Below are 21,071 nucleotides of genomic sequence, written 5' to 3' on the forward strand. Positions count from 1 at the left end.
CCCACCCTCTTCCCTCTCCCTTTTCCTAGAGTTTGGCTCTCTAACCATGGGAGCCCATCTGATGTGGTCCCCCCATCTGACGAGCAGCTCTCTTCCCAGGGCCCAGACGGCTGGAGGGACAGAGCAGACGAGAGGGGCCGCAGATTGTTGTAGACCATTTACATGTAAATACAGAAACCAGGCCTAGGTCCGGGTTCAATATTGAAGGTGTCCACTGCACCGAGGTCCCCCCCGTGCCTACACCAGCGCTTACGCATCGCAGTCGGCAAGTGTATATGATTGCGTGTGAGCATATGTGTGTGTGTGTTGTTATGCATGTGCATGGCATGACCCATTGCATGTTAATTATACAGCTGCCAAATTGCTGCAAATGTTTTAATACAAAAGCATGCTGTGGTCTCTAATTATATCTAATGGCTGCTGGATGCATTTCTCCGCAGCAAAATTATTCCCCTTTTCCGGCAAGTAATTCTGGCATTTTGTCAACTGGTCCGACGTGATGGCACATGGATTAAAAAAAATGATAATATTGATTTTAATGCATCCAATCTTCTCATAAATGAGGCTTTGAACCTGGCTGCAGGGATATGCTGTTTGCCGCGCTGAAGGGGGAGGGGGGGGGGGGGGGGGGGGCTTCTATTGTTGTGGATGTAGCTGTTGCCCCTCAGAGGGGAGTAAAGATGCCAAGGCTACATCCCTGTTTCACTCTGGGGGTCAAACGTAAACCATGAATCACGTCCACATGAGACTTCCTTCCACCAGTATACACCTCTGGTTGAAGTGATTTATCAATCCTTCTTCTACTACTGATATCAATGATCAATTCCCCATTGATTAGAAATAGAATAAAGTAGGTTTATCTGCTTGAATTAAGTATTTAATTATGATTATTATATGGAAATATTTGATTTTTTCAAAACTTAAAACTAAAAATCTGAATTGTTAAGCGGGGAACCAGACCACTGGGAGCCGGGCCTCGATTCCTTTGCCTGCTGCAGACGCTTTCATACCGGGAGAGAGAAGTGTTAAAACTCTACAATCTCACTTCTGACTCACTGATTTAACCACATTGAGGCAGAGGCAGAATACTCCTGTGGTGTAAATCTGTTTGTGTTCCTGTCCAAAAAAGGAACACAAAAACAAGTGGAAAAAAAAAAACGGAAAAACAAAAAAACAAAAACGAAGGGTTCCACTGAAATGCAGTTTTTGAGTCAGGATTAGCGATGTGATAAAAGCCCAGCTTGTCGTGCAGTAATAGTGCGATGGAACGCGACAGAGAGCAGGGTCGAGCTGGGTCGGGCCGTGGAGTCTCAGTGGCTGAGGTTGCTTGTTTGACGTCTCCCACTCCCCACCTCAGCTCACCCAGCTCTCCTCGGGCGAGAGAGTAAGCCTGTTAGCGAGAGAGTGTGTGTTGTTATCTCGTAGGCCTGAAGCCGAGTCGATACAACTGCAGCGCCCTCCCTTACACCTCACGTTCCATCCAGGCGACACAGATATCCAGTCAAACGCCGTCAAACTTTTAGCACCTGCTCGTTTGCTCTTGTCCCTTATGTCAATTCCTCGGGGGGTTTTTTTCAAGGATGGGGCCGGGAGAAGTGGGTCATCAAAGGTTGAAGCCCCGGCAGTGGATGAGGGTGAGAGCTGGGCCAGTGGGCGACAGAGCACTCTGGGCCTTGTGGGTTTTGATGCTCTGTCTGTGATGAGACACAGAGTGAAAGTAAAAGGGTGGATGTGTCAAAATCAGTTCAATGGTTTGCCAGCGCGATTGAAAGGAAAAAGAAACTGTGGTTAACTCTGTGCTGTGGGTGGGCTTCGGTTCTTGACGTCTCCACTTTTTCCTAAAATGTTATCAGTAGCACTTTAGTTTCTGTCTTAATGTCTTAGATTCTGAGACTTCTGAGAGATTTAACAAACGATTGCAGGATCAAGAACTAAAAAGAAAATAAAGACTAATATTTCAATCGTAGCTTTTATACAACTACACAATGTCTTGTATCAAGATACAATAGACTTTTTAATAGCTCACAGAGAACATGGTCCCTACAGTAAAACAGTCATTTGAAGGATTTGAAGGAATTCTAGAGATGAAAAAAAAATCCACTTTTAAAACTTGTGAAAAAGCGTCTCCAGAAGACCAAACCTGATGTCACTCACTGGCAGGAAAGAGACAGAAATCAAATCAAAGACAGCACCTGTGTACCTGCTGCCGTCCCCACAGGCCCTGGGTGTCACAATAATCCCAACATCATGTTCTGCATCAGGGAATCAAACACAGTGAGTGCAGCTTCAATCCTGTTTCCCTGAATGACTCCACTCCACCCTGTTTTGTCGAGACTTGTCTTAACGCGGTGGATTATCGCTGCCCTCAGACTTCCATACATCATCATCATATGCCCCCCTCCCCCCGTATCCCCTTGATACGTTTCTGCAGTAATCCATAGGTCAGACCGTAAGGAAGGCACATACAGATGTGTGCATGCAGCGACACGCCGTCATCCTGGCAGGCTGGCTTTATGCATCCTGGCTTATTTTAAATGCATTTCCAGGAATACAAATGTGATGCCTATAGACGTCCAATTCCCATCGGTCTCACTCAGGGACTGGCTTCAGACGGGGGAGATCATTTCATGATAATTTGCTCTGCTGGATATGACATCGGAATAGACTCGGTTACATCAAACGTGAATATACTTTACATATTCTAATACTTTAGGAGTAGGAGGGAAGGAGAAAAAAAATAAAAAACAAGGTGATGTTTTTGGGTTGGTGTTTTTTTTTTTTCCCTGACAGCAGGGTAAAGTGTGTGTGGTTTAAATCATGCAGTAAATGGTGTAGACAAGGAAAAAAGGAGTGGGGGAGGTGAGGGGGGGGGCAGGTTATAATTGATGGGAACAATATGCACTTTCACGGAAATTCATGAAAGCTGTCACCTTCACATCTTTGAAGACAGCAGCGTGTCGGTAACAGGAGCTCTCCTTCGCCGGCTTTGATTAAATGTTTGCAATTTCAACACGCTGGGAAATATACTGGAGGACATCTTTGATAAACCTGTGAAATAAATTCTTCCCAATAAAAGTGTTGCTGCGGACGGTGATTTGCAGAACTGGCGTGGTGCAGATTGGGCTCATTCCCGCCCCCCCCAGGACCCCTCCCTCCAGGGGTCTCAGTAGCCGGGATCTCTAATGAGACCCGCGTTATTAATCCTTGCGACTGGGTACATGAATTCACTCCGGAGCAAAGGCTCGGGCAGCCACCTTGAGCCATAAAACCTGGAATGTCTTCCTTTCATGTGCGCTGCCGATGATCGACTCTGACAACAATATGGCCGAGACTTCCCTCTCCCCTGTTGAGCCGGGCCTGGCCCGGGGCCACTGAGGGTCATCTCATACGCACTTGGACTTTTATAGGTGGTCAAGAACCACGCTGACAGGTCAGGAGTGGGAGCTCCGTTATGAATCAGACCTAAGCATCCACCTCATTTGGAATAAATTTTATTTATGGGTGGCCTGTAAATCACATTTATATGGTTCTAGAATGGTCCCAGAGTCCTGGGGTCGGGTTGGAAAAAAACAAAAAACCCCAAAACACTTCAAACTGTGGCCTTTAAAACAATCATGTTATTTTTCTCTCAACAGGCTCATAATCAAACCCATAAAGATTGGCTGTGAGGGATTTGGGTGAGAGGATTCAGGAAGTAACAGTACAGTAACAGTAGAGAGAATATGATATGATATGAACTAGTCAAAAATGTGGCCAGAATAGCTAAAAGAGAGCCAACATAACGTGCAATGAAAACTGCAAAAAAATAGAGGACAGATAGAGATAAAAATAACCATAAAAAACAGTGAAAAGTACAGTTTAAATACAGCTAAATATTTGTAAATACAATTCAGAATTAAATACAGCTAAATATTTGTAAATACAGAACTATCAACGATTCTGCAAAGTACCCATAGAATTTCTAAAACAAATGCAAAACATCCTCATTCAAGAAAGACGTCAGGACAAATGAATCCCACTCTTAGTGCCACAAATGACCCCCGAGCCATACGTTGGATTTGCTTAATGTCCGAGGTCGCTAAAAAGGAGAATCTAATTTGCAGGATTGCACTGAACGGGGAGTGTTAGAGGTGAGTCATGATATGATGTGACTAATACAAATGCAGGTTGATGTGAACTATAGATTTATGCATCAAAGATACTGTACGGGTGAGAGCCTGTCAAAACACTGAGTCAAGAGAGCGGCACCTCTGCTACGTGTTAGTCTGCAGGAGAGAGTGGCTACGAGAGAGGGGGAGGAGACAGAAACACATGCAGGTTTCTGCTTGGAAAAATGTTCAAATCTATAGATCAGCAGCACTGAGGTGTAGAAAACTCACTTCTCATATCCAACTTTGGGCAATTTCACAACACGGAAGCATTATTTTACCGTTTCCCCAAAGGGATTCTACATTGTTGGAAAAAAAAAAAGATTGGTTAAAATCCAGATATGGTGAAGCTGCAGAGAAGTGAGACTCTGTGTCAAGAGACAGGTCACTGATAAATAATGGAGCCGACTGGAAACCAAAGGGGAGATGCTTGATCTCAGTTGTCGTCTGCCTGGGTTTCCTCCCTGACTGCCGCGGCGGCAGCAACCTGGGGAGGGTCAGGGGTTTGATTGACAGACTGTGGTACTGTACGGCGTGTAGCCGCGGTCCCCTGATGGACCCAATTGCCAGCTTTACTGTCCCATTTATGACAGCAGCCAATCAGCCTCCAGCAGAGATTTTCCCTCAGCTTTTCACAGATCTGTATCCCCATTTTCCCCAAATTCATCTCACCCCTATTACTCCCACATCTGCAACCTGCTGCCCCCTCACCACCCCCTGTTCCCCCACAGCCCCCCCACCAAACCCACACTCCTCAGAGAATCCACTGCACTTTTAGATGATGCAAAGTGTGATACAAGTTTTTTTTTTTTTAAGTGAGAGGTGACGGACTGCACAGCATGTAATCCCTTCTTTTTACTGTGAAACTGCACTTCATTTATATATGAATCTAAAATGCGTGATGTACCCCTTATTATTCGCTAGAGGGCGCTAAACACGGGTCACTGGATGGAAATTCATTACCCAGGACTGCGTGGGGACACGGTTTAGTATAAAAGACGTTAGTGAGCAACACCACTTTACTATGACTCCTCTCTGCTGAGAGAGTGTGTGTGTGTGTGTGTGTGTGTGTTATTATATCAGTGACCTTGTCAGTTTTATTTAACCCTCTCCCAAACGTTTGTACTGCAGGTAAAAAACAAACTTTATTTCTTTTTTATATCTTACTATAGAATGAAGCAGTTAATAATAATAATAATAAAAACTAAATATTGTCATTTTATATTTTTTTCCAAGTATTAAAAAATACATTTTGTTTTCCAAATATTTGTTTTTACTTTAGATTATTATTTTATTTTATGTTTTTATATACAAACATAATTTTTTCAGTTTCAAAAACATATTTTGATTGGACTGTAATCATTAGTCAGAAACCAAGCTGTTCTTTACAGTAGAAACTATTGTACAGCAGCAGTTTAATTAAAAAAACTTCAACGGGAATTATAATTTTTTTATTATTATCATTGTTATTTTTAGTAGTAGTAGTAATAATAAATAAATGTATTTTTTTTAATTATAAAAAAAAGGAAATCAACCTGTCAGATGTTTAAATATTTACTTGTTTTTTTTATTCTAATTTTGCATTTGTTACAAACATCCTATTATTTCACGTTTCATTTATGTTGTGTTCAAGAGCAACAGAGGGAATTATTATTATTATTTTCCAGGAGATAAATTATCTGATTTTAAATCTTCATTTCATTTGTGTATTTAATTATTTATTAAATCGTGATCCATCGATTTATCCAGGATTAAAAGTCAACCATAAAACCAGCAGACAGTGACGATTATTTGTGGCTCATGATTGTTTTGTTTTGTGGTTTTTTTTTTTGTTTTTTTTTTTTTATTGCACTGACCTGAACCTGGAAGTTGAAGCGAGGCCCGGTTCAAATCACAGGTAAATAAGCTCCACGTGTTGTGGTTTTTTTTTCCTTCTCCCATGTCGGAGTGTTTGCAGGTGTCTGCAGTGGAGTGTGTGAGCACAGCTTACGCGACCATATCAGTGCGTCTGTGTGTGTGTGTGAGAGAGAGTGTGTGTGTGTGTGTGTGTGTTTTTCTTGGTGTTGTTGGAGCCGAAGATGAAGGGAACGTGTTCGTAATGGAATTCAGAAAACTGCGGATTATTTCTTTAACCGGTTTAGTGTTTATGATTTTACAGTTGAGTGTTTTTAGAAAATTAGTTTCTGTTGTTGTGTTGACGGGTTCCACTTTTTTTTTTCTTTTTTTTAAGGTAAAGTTTGCTGCGTTTTTATGACCATTTTGATGTGTTTGACACCGGAGGATGTCAAGATTTGGCTCGATTTAAAAAAAATAAAAAAATAATTAAAATAAAAATAGAAGGTCAACATTAGGCTCAGATGTTTGTTGTAGTGATGGTTTGAAACTGAATTAAACTCAGTGTAGACAGACCAGCATCCAGCACGGCTCCCCCCAGAAGCCCCTCCCCTAATGTTCTGTGTGTGTGTGTGTGTGTGTCTGCATCTTATAAGAGCTCGTGAACGTCTCAGGTCCAGCCCATAATCTGATCTGAAATCTGTAGATTAGGAGAAGGTTTCACCTCCTTCCATCCGTGGTTTCTGGAAGGAGGCGTGCGCCATCCGTGTGCGCACAGACAGACAGACAACAGACAGACAGACAGAGACAACAGACAGCGCCGCTGCTTTTGGTCGGTTCTCCTCCGGGTTCTGGAACATTTCAAGTCGCTTTTTTTTAAAACTTAATTTTAATTTTGGCGAAGTCCAATAGTCATGCAGTTAGAGAACATCCTCCCCAGCGCGACCACCAATCTGCCCAAGACCTTCTATAACCTCTCCTCCTCGGACAGCGTCACCAACAGCCCCAGGCCGTCGTCGCAGCTCGACTACCAAGACGTGGACCGGACGGAATCAGAGTCCAGTAGCGCCCCAAAGAAATACCTGAGCGCGGTGGGGAACGGGATGCTCGGGGAGGCGGGGGACACTTTCACCAAATCGGTGTCCGATGGGAGGAAAGACTCCCCGGTGCTGGGTGAGGACGAGCTGACGAGCGGGCGGCGGTACAACATAGACGAACTGGGCTCTGACAGATACTTCCTGTCGTCGTCCCAGACCGGTACCGACATGGCCAGTCCCTGTTCCCTCTTCCCCTATGCAGGACAGACGGGCTCGGTGTACACGGGCTCCAGCAGCTCCAGGTACCCGGCTTCTCTCCACTACGGATCCGTCCTGCCGCCCGCGGGCTTCTCCTCTTCGTCGGTGTGCGCCGGCCGCAGCCAGTTCGGGAGCGGCGGTTACCAGTTCAGCCAGGGCCCCGGCTGTTTGTACCCTTCTTACCCGGGGACGGGCACCGGCATCGGCTCCATGTCTCTGCCGGGATCCGCAGCCGGAGTCCGGGCGCAGGTGTATCTGTGCAACCGGCCTCTGTGGCTGAAGTTCCACCGGCATCAGACCGAGATGATCATCACCAAACAGGGCAGGTAAGGCATGAGCACCGGAGAGACGAAAGGCCTCGAATACAAATGATTTAAAATAAAACAAAAAAAGCCTTTTTTAAAAAACAATATTTAAAAAATGCAAATGTAGCCATCTCTGTTTAATACATCGAAAACGAAGTCCCGGTTATTTTAGGATTTTTACGCACGAGATAAATAATCAATCAATCGAACTTTTGCACAGACTTCCGGCCTTTAAATTATAATTTTCGTTTCGTGTTAATTCTGGGTGTGAAACCAACGCACCGGAAATAAACCATATTTACTGGTTAAACTATTGACAAACTTTAAAAATGTGTATTTCGAATTTTCTCTCGGGTTTGATAGAAATATATTCATCATTTCAACAATTTTGTTTTTTGTTTTTTGTTTTCATTTTCTGCAGACGGATGTTTCCATTCCTGAGCTTCAACATCACTGGACTCAACCTCACGTCTCATTACAACGTCTTCGTTGAAGTCGTCCTGGCTGATCCGAACCACTGGCGTTTTCAGGGCGGAAAGTGGGTCACCTGTGGCAAGGCAGACAATAATATGCAAGGTGAGAAAAAAAAAAAACACAATACTTTAGTTAAATAAATAAATGAGTTAAATTAAAATAAATTAATGTATTTTCTTGTGTTTATTTAGATTTGTAATTATTTCAAACTATATCACAGCAGTGATGTTGAAGACAATTTAAAAAATAAAATAAAGTTTTTGAGTTTTTAATTCAATTTTTTTTAATTCAAGAAAATGATGAACAAAAATGTGTTTTTGTGCCGTTGTTTCCTAAATACAAGACAAGAGTTCCTGCTACAAATAATACATTTAAATGTTCTTATTTGTTGAAATTGTTACAAAAATATTTGAATTTCTTTTTATATTTTAAGAACAAACGTTTTTCTTAAAAATAACATTTTACCTAGTATTGAATAAATAAATGCATTCATGTTATTGTTTATATATTTAGGAAATGCTATTTAATTTTTCATGCATTCATGTTATTGTTTCTAAATTTAGGAAATGCAATTTAATTTTTTAAATTAATATTAATCTTCTCATTCTCATGCATTTATTTATTTTTCAACCGTCCTCTCCTATTAAGGTTGTTTTTTCTTTTTTTAAATTTCTTTTTTTTTTTAATTAATCAAAAACATCATTTGAATTTTAGGTAACAAGATGTATGTTCATCCTGAATCTCCAAACACCGGTGCTCACTGGATGAGGCAAGAAATCTCCTTCGGCAAATTAAAGCTGACCAACAATAAAGGAGCGAACAACAACAACACACAGGTTAGACACACAGTCGTTCAGGTTTTTGTTCAACAACAACACACAGGTTAGACACACAGAGTCGTTTAGGTTTTTTTGTTACATTTCAACATATTTTAAACAAATGTGTAAATATGTGTTGTTTTTGTAAAATATCTGGACATTTTCTTCCTCTTTTGCAGATGATTGTTTTGCAGTCTCTTCACAAATACCAACCACGGCTTCACATCGTGGAGGTGACGGAGGACGGTGTGGAAGACATGAGCAACGAGGCCAGGACTCAAACCTTCACTTTCCCTGAGAACCAGTTCATAGCAGTCACTGCCTACCAGAACACAGACGTAAGAAACCACCAAAGAGTAGATTATTGGATATAAATGTTGTGAATTTATTCAAGCAGAATTTTAATTATTTTTTTTCCCTGTTGGTTTCAGATCACACAGCTGAAGATAGATCACAACCCTTTTGCAAAAGGCTTCCGGGACAACTATGACTCGTACGTATCTCACACACCGACCAATGTGGTCAATCTTTTCCCACCTGCCTCTGGTGTTGCAACGTGAGTCTTTTGCATAAATAATTCTTGCATGCATGTTGTTTGTCTCTGTTGCACAGGATGTACACAGCCCCAGAGAGTGACAGGTTGACTCCGTCCCCTACAGATTCTCCTCGCTCCACCCAGATTGTGCCTGGGGCCCGCTACGCCATGCAGCCTTTCTTCCAGGACCAGTTTGTCAACAACCTGCCTCAGAACCGTTTCTACACCAGTGAACGGGCCGTTCCGCAAACCAACAGCCTCCTGTCGCCACAGAGCGAGGACGCCAGCGCCGCGGCCTCCGCCCAGCGTTGGTTCGTGCCTCCTGTGCAGCAGCCCGGCTCCAACAAGCTGGATCTGTCCTACGAAAATGACTATTCCACCAGTAGCCTACTGTCCTACGGCATCAAACCCCTGTCCCTGCAGACGTCCCACGCCCTCAGTTACTACCCGGACTCGGCCTTCGCCTCCATGGCGGCCGGCTGGGGCACCAGAAGCACTTACCAGCGCAAGGTGACCACAGGACTGCCCTGGTCCCCCCGTCCCAGCCCTCCGGCCTTCGCAGAGGACCAGCTCGGAGCCATGAAAGACAAGCTGCCGGAGGAGAGCGCGCCGCCGGCCTCGACCTGGATCGAGACGTCGCAGTCTCTTAAATCAGTGGACTCTAGCGACTCGGGCGTGTACTCCATGGTCTGCAAGAGGCGCAGGATGTCTCCTGGAGGCTCCAGCACAGAGAACTCCCCCACCATCAAGTGTGAGGACTTGGCCTCGGAGGAGTACAAGGACAACCCAAAAGGCATGGGTTATTATGCATTCTACACCAGCCCCTAAGACTTTATTTATTCAAACCATATATATGAGAATTCTTTTATTGAGTGCTCTCCATCCTTTGTTAATGTCTTTTTTCTCTTTTCTCTAAAGGTGCCAAAGCTTAGTGTTCCCCCAAGCAAGCTGCACAAGGTTATTTTCCCAGGCCAGCCCCTCTCACTCTCACATACCTGAACATGCATAGTGATTGTTGGTTTTTTTTTTTTTTGGTGGGGGGGGTGGCTGAAATAAAAAGACATGTCCCTTTTTTTATATATATTGATTTAATTTTTACTCTTTTATTTTATGGCTCCCACAAATGTGATTTTTATTATTATAATATTTTTCTGAATTTTTTCGCTGCGTATTTAAGTCATTTTCGTTGTACAGTATTCGTGCACTTTAGAATGTGATGTATCTTGTACAAATTGTCTTCATGGAGGTGGTTATTAAATGGATAATAAAATGGCTTTTCATGAAAAACAAAAGGGTTTATGTTTTTGTTTTGTTTTTACATTTAACATTTTCCATATGGTTGAAGTAAAAAAAAAATCAAATTTGTGAAAAAACAACAAACTTTTGTCCTAATTCTCCATATTTTACGAGCGAGCCGACCCCAGCCTGATTGACTGATTGACTCCGGGTTATTAATTAGTTGCAGCCGCAGTTGAACTTACAGTTGGATTGAGAGTAAATTGTGCGTAGCTGCTGCGGCAGTAAACGTGCCCGGGCTCAGAGACCTGTACACCTACTGTATTTTATAGCTCATTTCTGAGGCCTGGAATTCGGGGGCCTCTGGAGCCGAGGCCCCTAAGTGGTTACTGCTGTCAGGTTGACACTGTGTGAGAATTATGGGATGTTACAGCATGTAAATTACACACTCATTAAGTCAGAGCTGGTTCACCTTTATTTATAGCTAAACAGGATGAAAAGTAATCAGTATTTCTCCCTGAACCATCGCCGTCCAACATCGGTTCTGTTTCTGTCAGAGTTTTAATAAAGAGAAAAACCTCATTTAGTACAAATACAAATTAGACATTTAAAGGTAACGGCTGACTTTTCCTCCACGGATCAGTCTGTACTTAACATGTCACGGCAGGTTATAATGTAGAATAAATTAAATAATATTCCACTCATTAGAGCCGTAAGGTCAGCGGTGGCTCTTAAGAATTATTAATGTGGTCGTGGTTGGTGTGTGTGTGTGAGTGAGTGTGTGTCACATTAGGATCAAGCCAGAAAAATATTAATATATATTTTTTAAATATACAGTAAACTATATTAATTTAAGTCATATTCTGCTGGTGGCATTTAAAATATTTTATTTTTATTAAACTAGGATTGTATCGCTACAGTCATGTGATCCACTATTTTGCCTATTTTTTTTTTTCTTTTTGTATCAGCTCTTGAATCCTCTCCATCCAGTAAAAAAGGTGTTCCATCACCGGTCGCTCCTCATCAGCCTTCTTTGTGTCATCTACACATGCTGAAGCTGTCAGTGCTGAGGCAGGTTCTTCATGGACTTCGTCCAGTTTCTTTTAAAAAAAAGCCTTTGAGAAAACTGTTACTTGTCTCTCTCTCTCCCTCTCTCTCTCTCTCCCTCTCTCTCTCTCTCTCTATCAACCTTTCAGTTGTTCTAATACTGCGTCTTTATTCTCTGCTTCCACCCGGATTAAACCATAAATAAAATATAAAGTTGCCTCAGACTTTTGGTTGTGGAACTCCTCCACAGACTAAGAATTCATTTAAAAAATTTTTTAAATATTTTTTCAACTAGTGAACCATTCTTTTAAAAAAAAGCCTTTGAGAAAAAGTGTTAGGTTTAATAGTCTTTTAAAAGTCTCTAATTGGGAAAAAAACAACTTTATTTTCTGGTTGTTTGTTCTTCATCAGACTGATGACCAGACCAGGCTGGACCCTGACCCCCCACCCATGACCCCTGGGCTCAGCTGTGGTGACCTTAACAGGATAAAGGTTCTGTCGTTTCGTGAAAACAGCGTTGGGACACCTCTGAATTAGACCTGGACACAGTGGATCTTTACTCCCCTCCTTCCCCCTCCTCCCCCACTCTCATCCTCAGATTCCGTGACATTTGTGGCCTTAAAAAGCTGAGCAATCCCTCTCACTCCACACACACACACACACACACACACACACACACGTGTGACAGAGTAGCACCGGTTCCACCGAGTTAAGTGTGATTGAACCATGAGCTCCTCGTGCCGTTCATGACACGGCTCAGTTAGGTGAAGGAGCGCACGGAAGAAACGCACTTCTACACTTCCGTCGGCTGTTGCCATGGCGTTATCACACGTTTTATAATTCACCTTAGTAATGTGATCACGGTCGTACCCAGAGAAATATATCAAAGCAGGGTAAACGGAGATAAATAAAAAAATAAATAAACTCCTCCTCCAACTGAGGCTACCTTTGGTGTCGACACGTCTATTTATACGGCGGCTGCGTGGCCTCTCCAAAAGTGGATTAGTGAAGGATAAAATCCAGAAAAGGAAGAGAAGTCATGAGATTCACACAGAGACGTCTTGGCTCGTGTTCTCAGCACCTGTTTTTCCTCAGTGAAAATACTTCAGATCCCTCCTCCCCCCTTCCTCCCCCGTTAGGGCCCCCAATTTGAATTGATTTACATACTGGAATTCTAATTAATTCTGTTGTCAGACTCCTTGACAAAGTGAGGAGTCTGACTAACTCCAATTAACACCTCCTAACAAGGTAGAGCGCTTGATTGGCCTGGCCTCTCAGGAAAGCTGTAAAGAAAAAAAGGCTCTCTGGGGGTTTGGAGTCTGGAGAATGGAAATGTTTGCACTTCTGTATGTCAGCAAATTGTATTTCGGGGCAAACGATGTTGTTTTTATCCACGTGTTGTTTTCTCTGAGCCCTGCTCGTCTTTTCGTTGGTAAGTGAGAACCGGACTTTTGACAGCACTCATTAGGAAACAGGAGTCACAGAGAAATGATGCAAACGTGCAGTCGCTCTACTGCGAGGAGTACATTTTCAAATGATAAATTGGGGAGGGGGGGGTGCTGCATTTACAGCAAGAAGAGCGCTGGTTTGCTGGTTCAATTCCTGATCTTGGAGTTTGTTTCTAGTTCCTTCCCAAAGTCCCCAAAAATCTGAGGATGTGAACATTATTCTGGTTTTTTAAAGGTGGTCTTGACCCCCTCCCCCAGCTGCTGATCCTGAGTGTGGGTCTGCAGTCTGGACAGTTCCCTCCTCCAGTCCACTGCAGGGTCACATTCAGACCTGTGGTCGGTTCACAGTGAACAGTTCATCTGATTCTGCCTGTGTTCAGAGTAGTTGAAGAAAACCAAAGAGGAGGAAATGAACCAGCAAACGCAACGCTTTTACAGCGAGGCAGTCTTGACCAATCAGGACTGGTGGTCAGGTCATTTTCACTGTAACGCTGGTCCAACAGTCTAGTGGTTAACTTGCTTGCCTTGGAAGTTGAGAGCAGAGAGTCCTGGGTTCAGTTCCCACATGCTCGGTGACTGTTAGCAGCAGATCTGCTGTTAACACCAGAGTTTATGGGTTCAATTTTTTTATTTTCCTGGGTTCAGTTCCCACATGCTCGGTGGCTGTTAGCACCAGAGTTTATGGGTTACATTTTTTTTTTTATTATTTCTTCTTCTGCTTCTGGAAACACTCTGATTTTCCCGATGTTTCCTGGACGATGCTGACGACAGAGACACGCAGCGACAGGTCGATAGATCGTGTCCTTCACAAGCGTTCATGCAAGAAGTACAGCAATCAATAGACACCTCTACAGCGAGCGTCCACAAAGTTCGACCTTGTTCACCTACAGGAGATACGCTCCCTGGGACAAGACTGGTGGCCCTGCACCTGACTGAGGGTTCAAAGCCCGGCCAGAAACCTGAAGAGTGAACGTGAAGAAGTTTGCTGCGTTGATGTGAACTCAGGCTGGAGGAGGTGATACAGAGTCACTGTAGCCCCGACAGGTGACATGGAGCACAGATGTCGGCCCTCGGGCTGATTCTTCACCTTCACTCACACACCATTACTGCTCTCACTGACTGAACTGCTTCTGGAACAGATGTGTGTGTGTCTGTGTGTGTGTGTGTGTGCGTGTGTGTGTGGAGCAGATTCTTTATACAGAGACTGATCACATGAGAATTTTCACATTAGTCGACTCATGGTCTGCGTCACAAAAAGAGAAAAAAAAACAAAACAAAAAAAATGTTATTTAACGAGGCTAAAATTATTCATCTATTTTTTTTTTCTGTAAAAGTAACAAGCAGATCAGTCACTGATTAGCTGACCAATCAGTGCAGCCCAGTGGGACAGAGTGATGGTGGTGTGTGTTCTTTAATTCAGCCTGCATTCATTCATGTACATATTCAGTTGGTGATCACATGACTTATTATTTATTTATTTGTTTGTTTCTTTTTAGCTTTTCAATTTAACCACTGTGTCGATGTGTAGCCCCGTCTACTGAAGGTGGCGCTGCAGAGAATATTTGGAAACAGCTGCAGTTGAATACAGTGAGTCTTGAGCCTCGGAGATGAAAACCTAAGGAATCCTGGTTTATATTTCTTCACAATCATAATATACATTTCCTAAAAACTTGAAATGATTTAGTAAATACAGGACATTTGAACGATGACTCAAGACTTTAGTTAGGGTTAGTAGTTAGTAGTTAGTAGTTAGTAGTTAGTAGTTAGTAGTTAGTAGTTAGTAGTTAGTAGTTGATGGAAATGATGGTGAGTGTTGGTTTGAAATCACAGCCGTGTTGTCGGTGGTCCAGTCAGAGTGTGTACCACTGACCCACTGGTGCATGGATAATAATGAAGACTGGATCCCGTGGCTAAGCTGCACTTAACAGCACATTGATTTCCAACCCCCGTGTTTCCTCTGGGGGGCACCTCAACAGGCTGGGCCCCCGCTTTTCCCTCCTTTTTCGCCGCTCTGACCACCGTTCTTATGAGCGGCCCCTCCCCCTGACCTCACATTACCTCATCAATCTGGTTACACACCAGGCTGGTCACTCACCCCTGAGGTGTCCCCAATGATTCAGACAGGACTGAGGGTGCACCGAGGCTCTCAAGGCCCCTGATTCTGAGAGCGGTGTTTGGGGTAAGGCAGCCAAATGGAACAGATATGTGGTCAAAATCAATGCGTTGGCACTCTGAAGAGGAGCGCTCGGACAGATTTGGGAATTTCACCTTCTTTTCTTTTTCTCCATGATGCTGTAAAAAAAAAAACAACATCCAGTGAATCTTCTGGGAGTCGGTGAATCCCTAACTTGAGCAGCTTCTCCTTTAAATCAATAGTCATGTGATGGTTTATACTGTACATAGTGTGTCCAATCTCTGGCTCCTTGCTGTTTTCACCAAAATAAAACCCACACCTAAACAGTTTTTTTTTTGGTGTCTGCTGCTGTATGCTCAACACCAAGGCGTGAAAAACAGTCATACCTCCACAACAGCGGGCTCAGCAGTTTCTCAGCTGTTTTCTTTTTCTTTTTCTGAAAGAGAAAACTTTCCTTCTCATCATCATCATCATCATCATCATCATCATCACAACACCTCGTAATCTGCATCTTTTTCTGCGACTCCCAGCACAGGTGGATGCCAGTGTGGCGCTGCAGCCTCATCTTCTTCCACTTGTCTAACTTCTGGCTCATCTCCCAGCTGCATTATGTGGATGCATGTTTTCAGGAGTGATACACAGCACACACTTCTTCGTGCGCTAATGGGCTCTCGGCGTCTTTAAGGCTCGGGGTAAAATTAAGAGGTGATAGTTTGATCTCCCACCTCGCACTTCTATTTCTGAGCTGCCGTGTGATTATGCCAGAGGTTGCTGGGTGGGTGAGGAAAGGGCTCTATTTAAAGGACGACACACAGATGAAGACATCGGCAAGAACGGCGCTAGTTGTGCCGCTTGCAGCAGTTTGTTTTCCACTCGAACTGCTTCGTGGATGGTTTTAAATAACCGTGCACTTTGTGCCGTGGGTTCTGCATGAACTGAACTTAATGACAGTTTTAGTTTTTGTCGTTAATTAAGGATAAACTACCATTGGTTTCAAACGTTCCCCTTTTAAGGCAATTTAATAAAATTAATATATATTTTTAAAAACCTCAGTTATGGACCACATTTCACACAAGTTTCAGGCTCAAAAATAATTGTTAAAATTATAACAGTTTTATCTATTTGTTTGTTAAACTGTATTTTCCCCCAATACATAGAAAGTAAAAAATGTTTTTTTTCAATAGAGCAAGAAGAACTGAACTCTGCGGCTCACGTAGCCACAAAAGAGCTATACAACACTACCATCTACTGGTAAAAAGTAGTTACTACATGACTCAGAACAGTTTTGAAGAACAACAGAGACGTTTTCAAGGATGGTGCACAATATTGAGTAAAACCTCAGTTTGTAGTTGAAACAGAGGCATGTAAGCAACTTTATTTGATCTAAATTAGATAATCACAAAACTCCAGTTTGCAGCAGAATTCGTCAATATGATGCAAACTAACGATCTCCTTGCTTTATTGGCAAACGTTGCCCCCGTGTGGCCCCACAAACGTTGCAAAAATGCACATTTACACTATCATCTCTCAGTAAGTTGTCAGACCTCTGCAGTTCTCCTCTTCACCTGAAAGACTGTGCCCACCACCACACCACTGTATGGCCCCCACCACTACATGTTTTCACAATGTTTATAATTTGTTCCTTCATCTAAGATACAGGAGGTTATTAAGGGGTTGATAATCTGAATAACAACTGTTGCTCTTTTCCATTCCCATTTTTTCCAAGTAAGACAAAAGTCACTGTTTCTGCATGAACTCAATTGTGTTCGAATCCTGCTCAGTGATCAGCAAAGCATGACTGATAAGCTGCTTTTCTTCTCACTGGTACAGTACTGTTTGGCCTAAGGTACAGTGTGGAAGGATAAACACTATATTTCAACAGAACCCAGTAGCTGCTGAGGCCACATTAACAGTGTAACAGACTGGATGCTGAGTGATGTCAAGTACACAGTACTGGACAAAGACACGGTACAAGATATCTAACAAGTATTCACCGAATAATAATACCCTCCTTTGGAGGATACGTGATTTTTGTGATGTCACAAGTTCCTTTTATCGTTTCTCTATTATTTTTCTTTGATCTTCGTCTTATCTATCTCTACACAAAAATAGAAGCTAAGCAATAAAAAAAAGGCAGTAAAAACAGCCAGTTTTTGATGTCATTAGAAAACCAGAGAGAAAACCGAACACACGGAGGAAATTAAAAGATTCTAGACCCGTACTGAAAAGATGAAATTCACTCTCTTTTTCAGAGCAGATCAAAAGGCCAAGATGGGCCAGACGGCTTTGTTCCCTGATGATAAGGAGAGACAAACGCTTCTGTTCCTCACCACCGCAGTCTGCCATGTCCTTCAAAAGGCTGACGCCCTAAAGGGTCTCCTGGACCACGAGAAGAGTTTCCACGTCTCCCGTCTTGTGACTCAGACCATGAAAGGCCTCGTTAGCACCAAGGGTCAAATCCCGAACCTCAAAAAGGCCAAGACATTGGCTAAGGTGGTGGTGAAAGACCTTAGAGGCGAATACGGCGACAAGCTGAAGTACTTCCTGCTTTCACAGGAGCGGGACGTACAGTCCGTCATTGTCTTCTGCCTACGGAGACACACTAAAAAAATGTTTGTGGATCGATGCCTCAAGGAGTCCGACAGTGGCGTACCGTTTGTTTTAACAATAGGTGCCATTTCTGCTGTTGTCCTCTTTGTTATCACTGTGCTGTAAGACCCGCAGCCAATAATTATGTCAAGCCCATCAAACAGATTTCATTAGATCACAGTTTGCTGAATGAGACGCCCAGACTAAGTACAAAAAAAAGGTAAAAAGAAAAAAAAAGTAATTATGCATCAGAGAATGGACAGAAAAGAGATGTTTTATTAGAGTTTTTGTAAAACAACAAGGCTAAAACGTTGGTGCCGGAGATGAACACCACAACCTTCCACATGGATGACTGCATTCAGGAGAGAGGCGTAATCCATTAATTTTACTGTTATATACAGTGTAATATGCAGAAACAAAGAGGGATAGCACCCCTAGAGCCCGAATGAAGGACTTGCAATAAGGAATAAAAACTGCAATAAACACCAGAACCAACCAAACTCCCAAGATACAGACGTGTTCCTGAAGAGCACACGAGAAGAAGGAGGGAGGAGGAAGGAAACCCTGAGTGAAAAACAATAGTTACCAATACTATGGTATTCCAACCTAAAAGGGAATCAACAACAATAGTCTAGGTGTTGACTGACAATTCACACCAACAATGTCACATTTACTACCAAATCAACAACAAAAACTGCTGTAACTAGTAATTCTTCTGTTGGCTGAAGATCAGACCCATGAAGAGCCAAGGAGCTTCTCACACCACTGAGATCCCACGACTGTCATTTGAGACTTTGATGGTGATGAAAGTTCTCCATTAGAGATAAAAACAAGTTTTAAAAAAATAAATAGAAAAATCAAGGCCTGCTCAGGTCTGTTATGACTCGAGGAAGGATGTCACTGAGGTGCCATGACATGTTTGGTGACCTCCACCTGTTACTGTTGTAGCAGAGTGTAAAGGGTTAATAACGTAATTCTTGATCTCACATCAACAGTCCTTACTTTTACAAAATTACCCAATAAAATCTATACTTGGATAAGATGATGTCTCAAGACTGCCTCGTTACTGCAGTTATTGTTTACTGCAGAAAATAGTAATACTGCAAATATTTCAATTGGGATTCTTCAGTGTGTATATTTTGGACCTATTTTCCAGACAGCTGTCATGCAACAAACCTTTAGTTAACCCTATTAACAAAACACCATTGGCATTTGAAGCTCCCGTCCCTATAGCTAACAACAAGTCTAACATCACAGCTCTTATTTCTCTGTAATCGTTTTTTCGTTTTGTTTCTTGGATAATACTGTATATGTGGAGAAGCTCATAAAGATTCTCAGTCGTTCTCACTGCGTCACAGTTGTATTCAGCTCGCTTCATATTACACCAAACCTTCCCCATTAAAAGCCAGGAAATTCATTGTAGCCACCACCACTCAGCCTCTTTTCACACACTGCTGTCACCCATGTTCCCAGCTGGGACCCTTCCCCCCTCTCTCCCACCCACTCCTCACCTCTATTAAAGAGCTCTGTGTACTGCAGCTCCCTGGAACCTGTTTCTGCACATTACTGCATTACTGCTTACTGAAAATAAGAAAGACTGACTTCACGGGGATGTATTAGAACACAATCAGTCTATTAACTAAAAAAATGTGTTATAACAAAATTTAATTTATTTTGCCCCAAAACCTCAATATCAATATCAATAGATCTTAAGAATAATTTTTCGATTTGTTCTTGGCACAGTGATGAAGTTTGCTGCTTCAAACTTTTGATATTTGCAGAAAACAAATTTAATTTATTTTGCCCCAAAACCTCAATATCAATATCAATAGATCTTAAGAATAATTTTTCGATTTGTTCTTGGCACAGTGATGAAGTTTGCTGCTTCAAACTTTTGATATTTGCAGAAAAAACAAGGCTTTTGCCATGGAAAAAAAAACAAGAGGCGGTGTCTCCTTTCAACATTTTCAAACTACTATCATGTTCAGAACCTCTGCTTCAAACTTTTGATATTTGCAGAACCAGGAACCTGGGGTGGTTGGTGGGTGACTGGACAGAAGGTTCTTGGCCCTGACAGGACAACCTGTGACCTTTGGCTTTCAAAGACCTTTCATCAAAGGCTTCAAAGTGTAAAGTACCTTAGCCATCATTAAATGATATTATACAATCATATCTAACAAATGTAGCATCCAGGTGACATGTAAGGGATATGTGTCTTTAGGTACATTTTTTCGGTTGTGTAACTCTTCAAAGCACATGTTGTCCCGCCATGGTAGAAGAGTTTTATTCAAAATCAAACAATAACAGAAAAAGCCTCTTTTGGGACATGGGGAACGACAAAGACATATCCCCCGCCCCCATCCTGCGTTTCCTTACGTCATTGGCCTACAATGCCGAGTACTGGGAGCTCATTGGCTGTTAAGAAGCGCCCGTCATCTTTGAGGCGAGTTCCGTTGCTTCGACAGGGGAAGCACAAGCAGTTCTCGGCTCAGACAAGTGTCACCCGGCCCGGGTTCACACTCCCACATCTACCGGTAAATACGGAGACCAAAGCTGGGGGGAAAGAACCGGTGTGAGGCTGGTGAAATGGAAGAACCCTCGGAACAAATGAGACCACTCTTGAGAAGCGTAAGTCTCTGCCCTGTGCTGTTATCACCGCTACACCTCCATTATGTTTTGAGACTCTTTGTCCGGGTCTTTTGCCCCCTCTTTTGGCCGCAGATGTAGGAGTGATGCTGGGGACTAAGTCCGGGGGCGACCATTGTTCACCGGCTTTTCTACTAATGACACGTGGCGTGGGGATAGGCTTTCACCCCGTTGTTTCCTATAAGTTAATAATAAGCAGAATTGAACTTAATAATATTCAGAACTGTCTTCTCGGTATGTATCGAGTCCGTAAAGACTTAATTGTTTTTGTCTAGGAAGTTGTAAAGTCGTGGCTCTTGACACGTTACTTCCAACAGCTGAAAAACTATGGAAAAAATAGTTGCAACAATTATTATTAATAAACCAAAAACAGATATGGAAACATTTAAAGTATTCTCGTTCGTCACCCCAGTAATAAACTGTAATAACGATGTTATCGCGATAATGTAAACATCTTTCGTGGGTTATCACATTTTGACAGGGGGTAGGTATCCTCTATAAGATCTTTATACAGTATATATATATATATATATATATATATATATATCCTTCACTATATATAT

The 21,071-nt window shown here is 42.5% G+C and overlaps 2 protein-coding genes across 9 annotated transcripts in view; both read left to right on the forward strand.

Moving 5' to 3' along the window:
* Positions 1–5,176: 5,176 nt before the first annotated feature.
* Positions 5,177–10,700, forward strand: eomesa (eomesodermin homolog a). 4 transcript variants are annotated; one of them, XM_025065291.1, is made up of 8 exons: positions 5,177–5,279; positions 6,018–6,045; positions 7,281–7,602; positions 8,003–8,157; positions 8,770–8,891; positions 9,053–9,211; positions 9,305–9,366; positions 9,486–10,700. In XM_025065291.1, the coding sequence occupies exons 3-8, from the start codon at positions 7,487–7,489 to the stop codon at positions 10,234–10,236; spliced, it is 1,365 nt and encodes a 454-aa protein (XP_024921059.1). In that variant the 5' UTR covers positions 5,177–5,279; positions 6,018–6,045; positions 7,281–7,486; the 3' UTR covers positions 10,237–10,700. The 4 variants fall into 4 exon arrangements, with proteins under 4 accessions (XP_024921059.1, XP_024921058.1, XP_008329762.1 ...); XM_025065290.1 differs by having other exon boundaries at positions 5,194–5,279; positions 6,973–7,602; XM_008331540.3 differs by lacking the exons at positions 5,177–5,279; positions 6,018–6,045 and having other exon boundaries at positions 6,090–7,602; positions 9,486–10,201; positions 10,327–10,700.
* A 9,200-nt stretch (positions 10,701–19,900) lies between these two features.
* The window catches only part of LOC103394292 (sodium bicarbonate cotransporter 3-like), a 23,082-nt gene continuing 21,911 nt past the window's right edge, over positions 19,901–21,071 (forward strand). For 4 of the 5 annotated variants that reach the window (XM_025065116.1, XM_008331532.3, XM_008331535.3 and 1 more), the window contains exon 1: positions 19,901–20,490. In XM_025065116.1, coding sequence (XP_024920884.1) covers positions 20,449–20,490 — 42 coding nt within the window. In that variant the 5' untranslated portion in view covers positions 19,901–20,448. The remainder of the gene's footprint in view (positions 20,491–21,071) is intronic. The other variant, XM_008331536.3, reaches the window with a different exon arrangement.

This window comes from Cynoglossus semilaevis, chromosome 18 (genome assembly GCF_000523025.1).
Source record: "Cynoglossus semilaevis isolate Cse_v1.0 chromosome 18, Cse_v1.0, whole genome shotgun sequence".
Lineage (NCBI taxonomy): Eukaryota > Metazoa > Chordata > Actinopteri > Pleuronectiformes > Cynoglossidae > Cynoglossus > Cynoglossus semilaevis.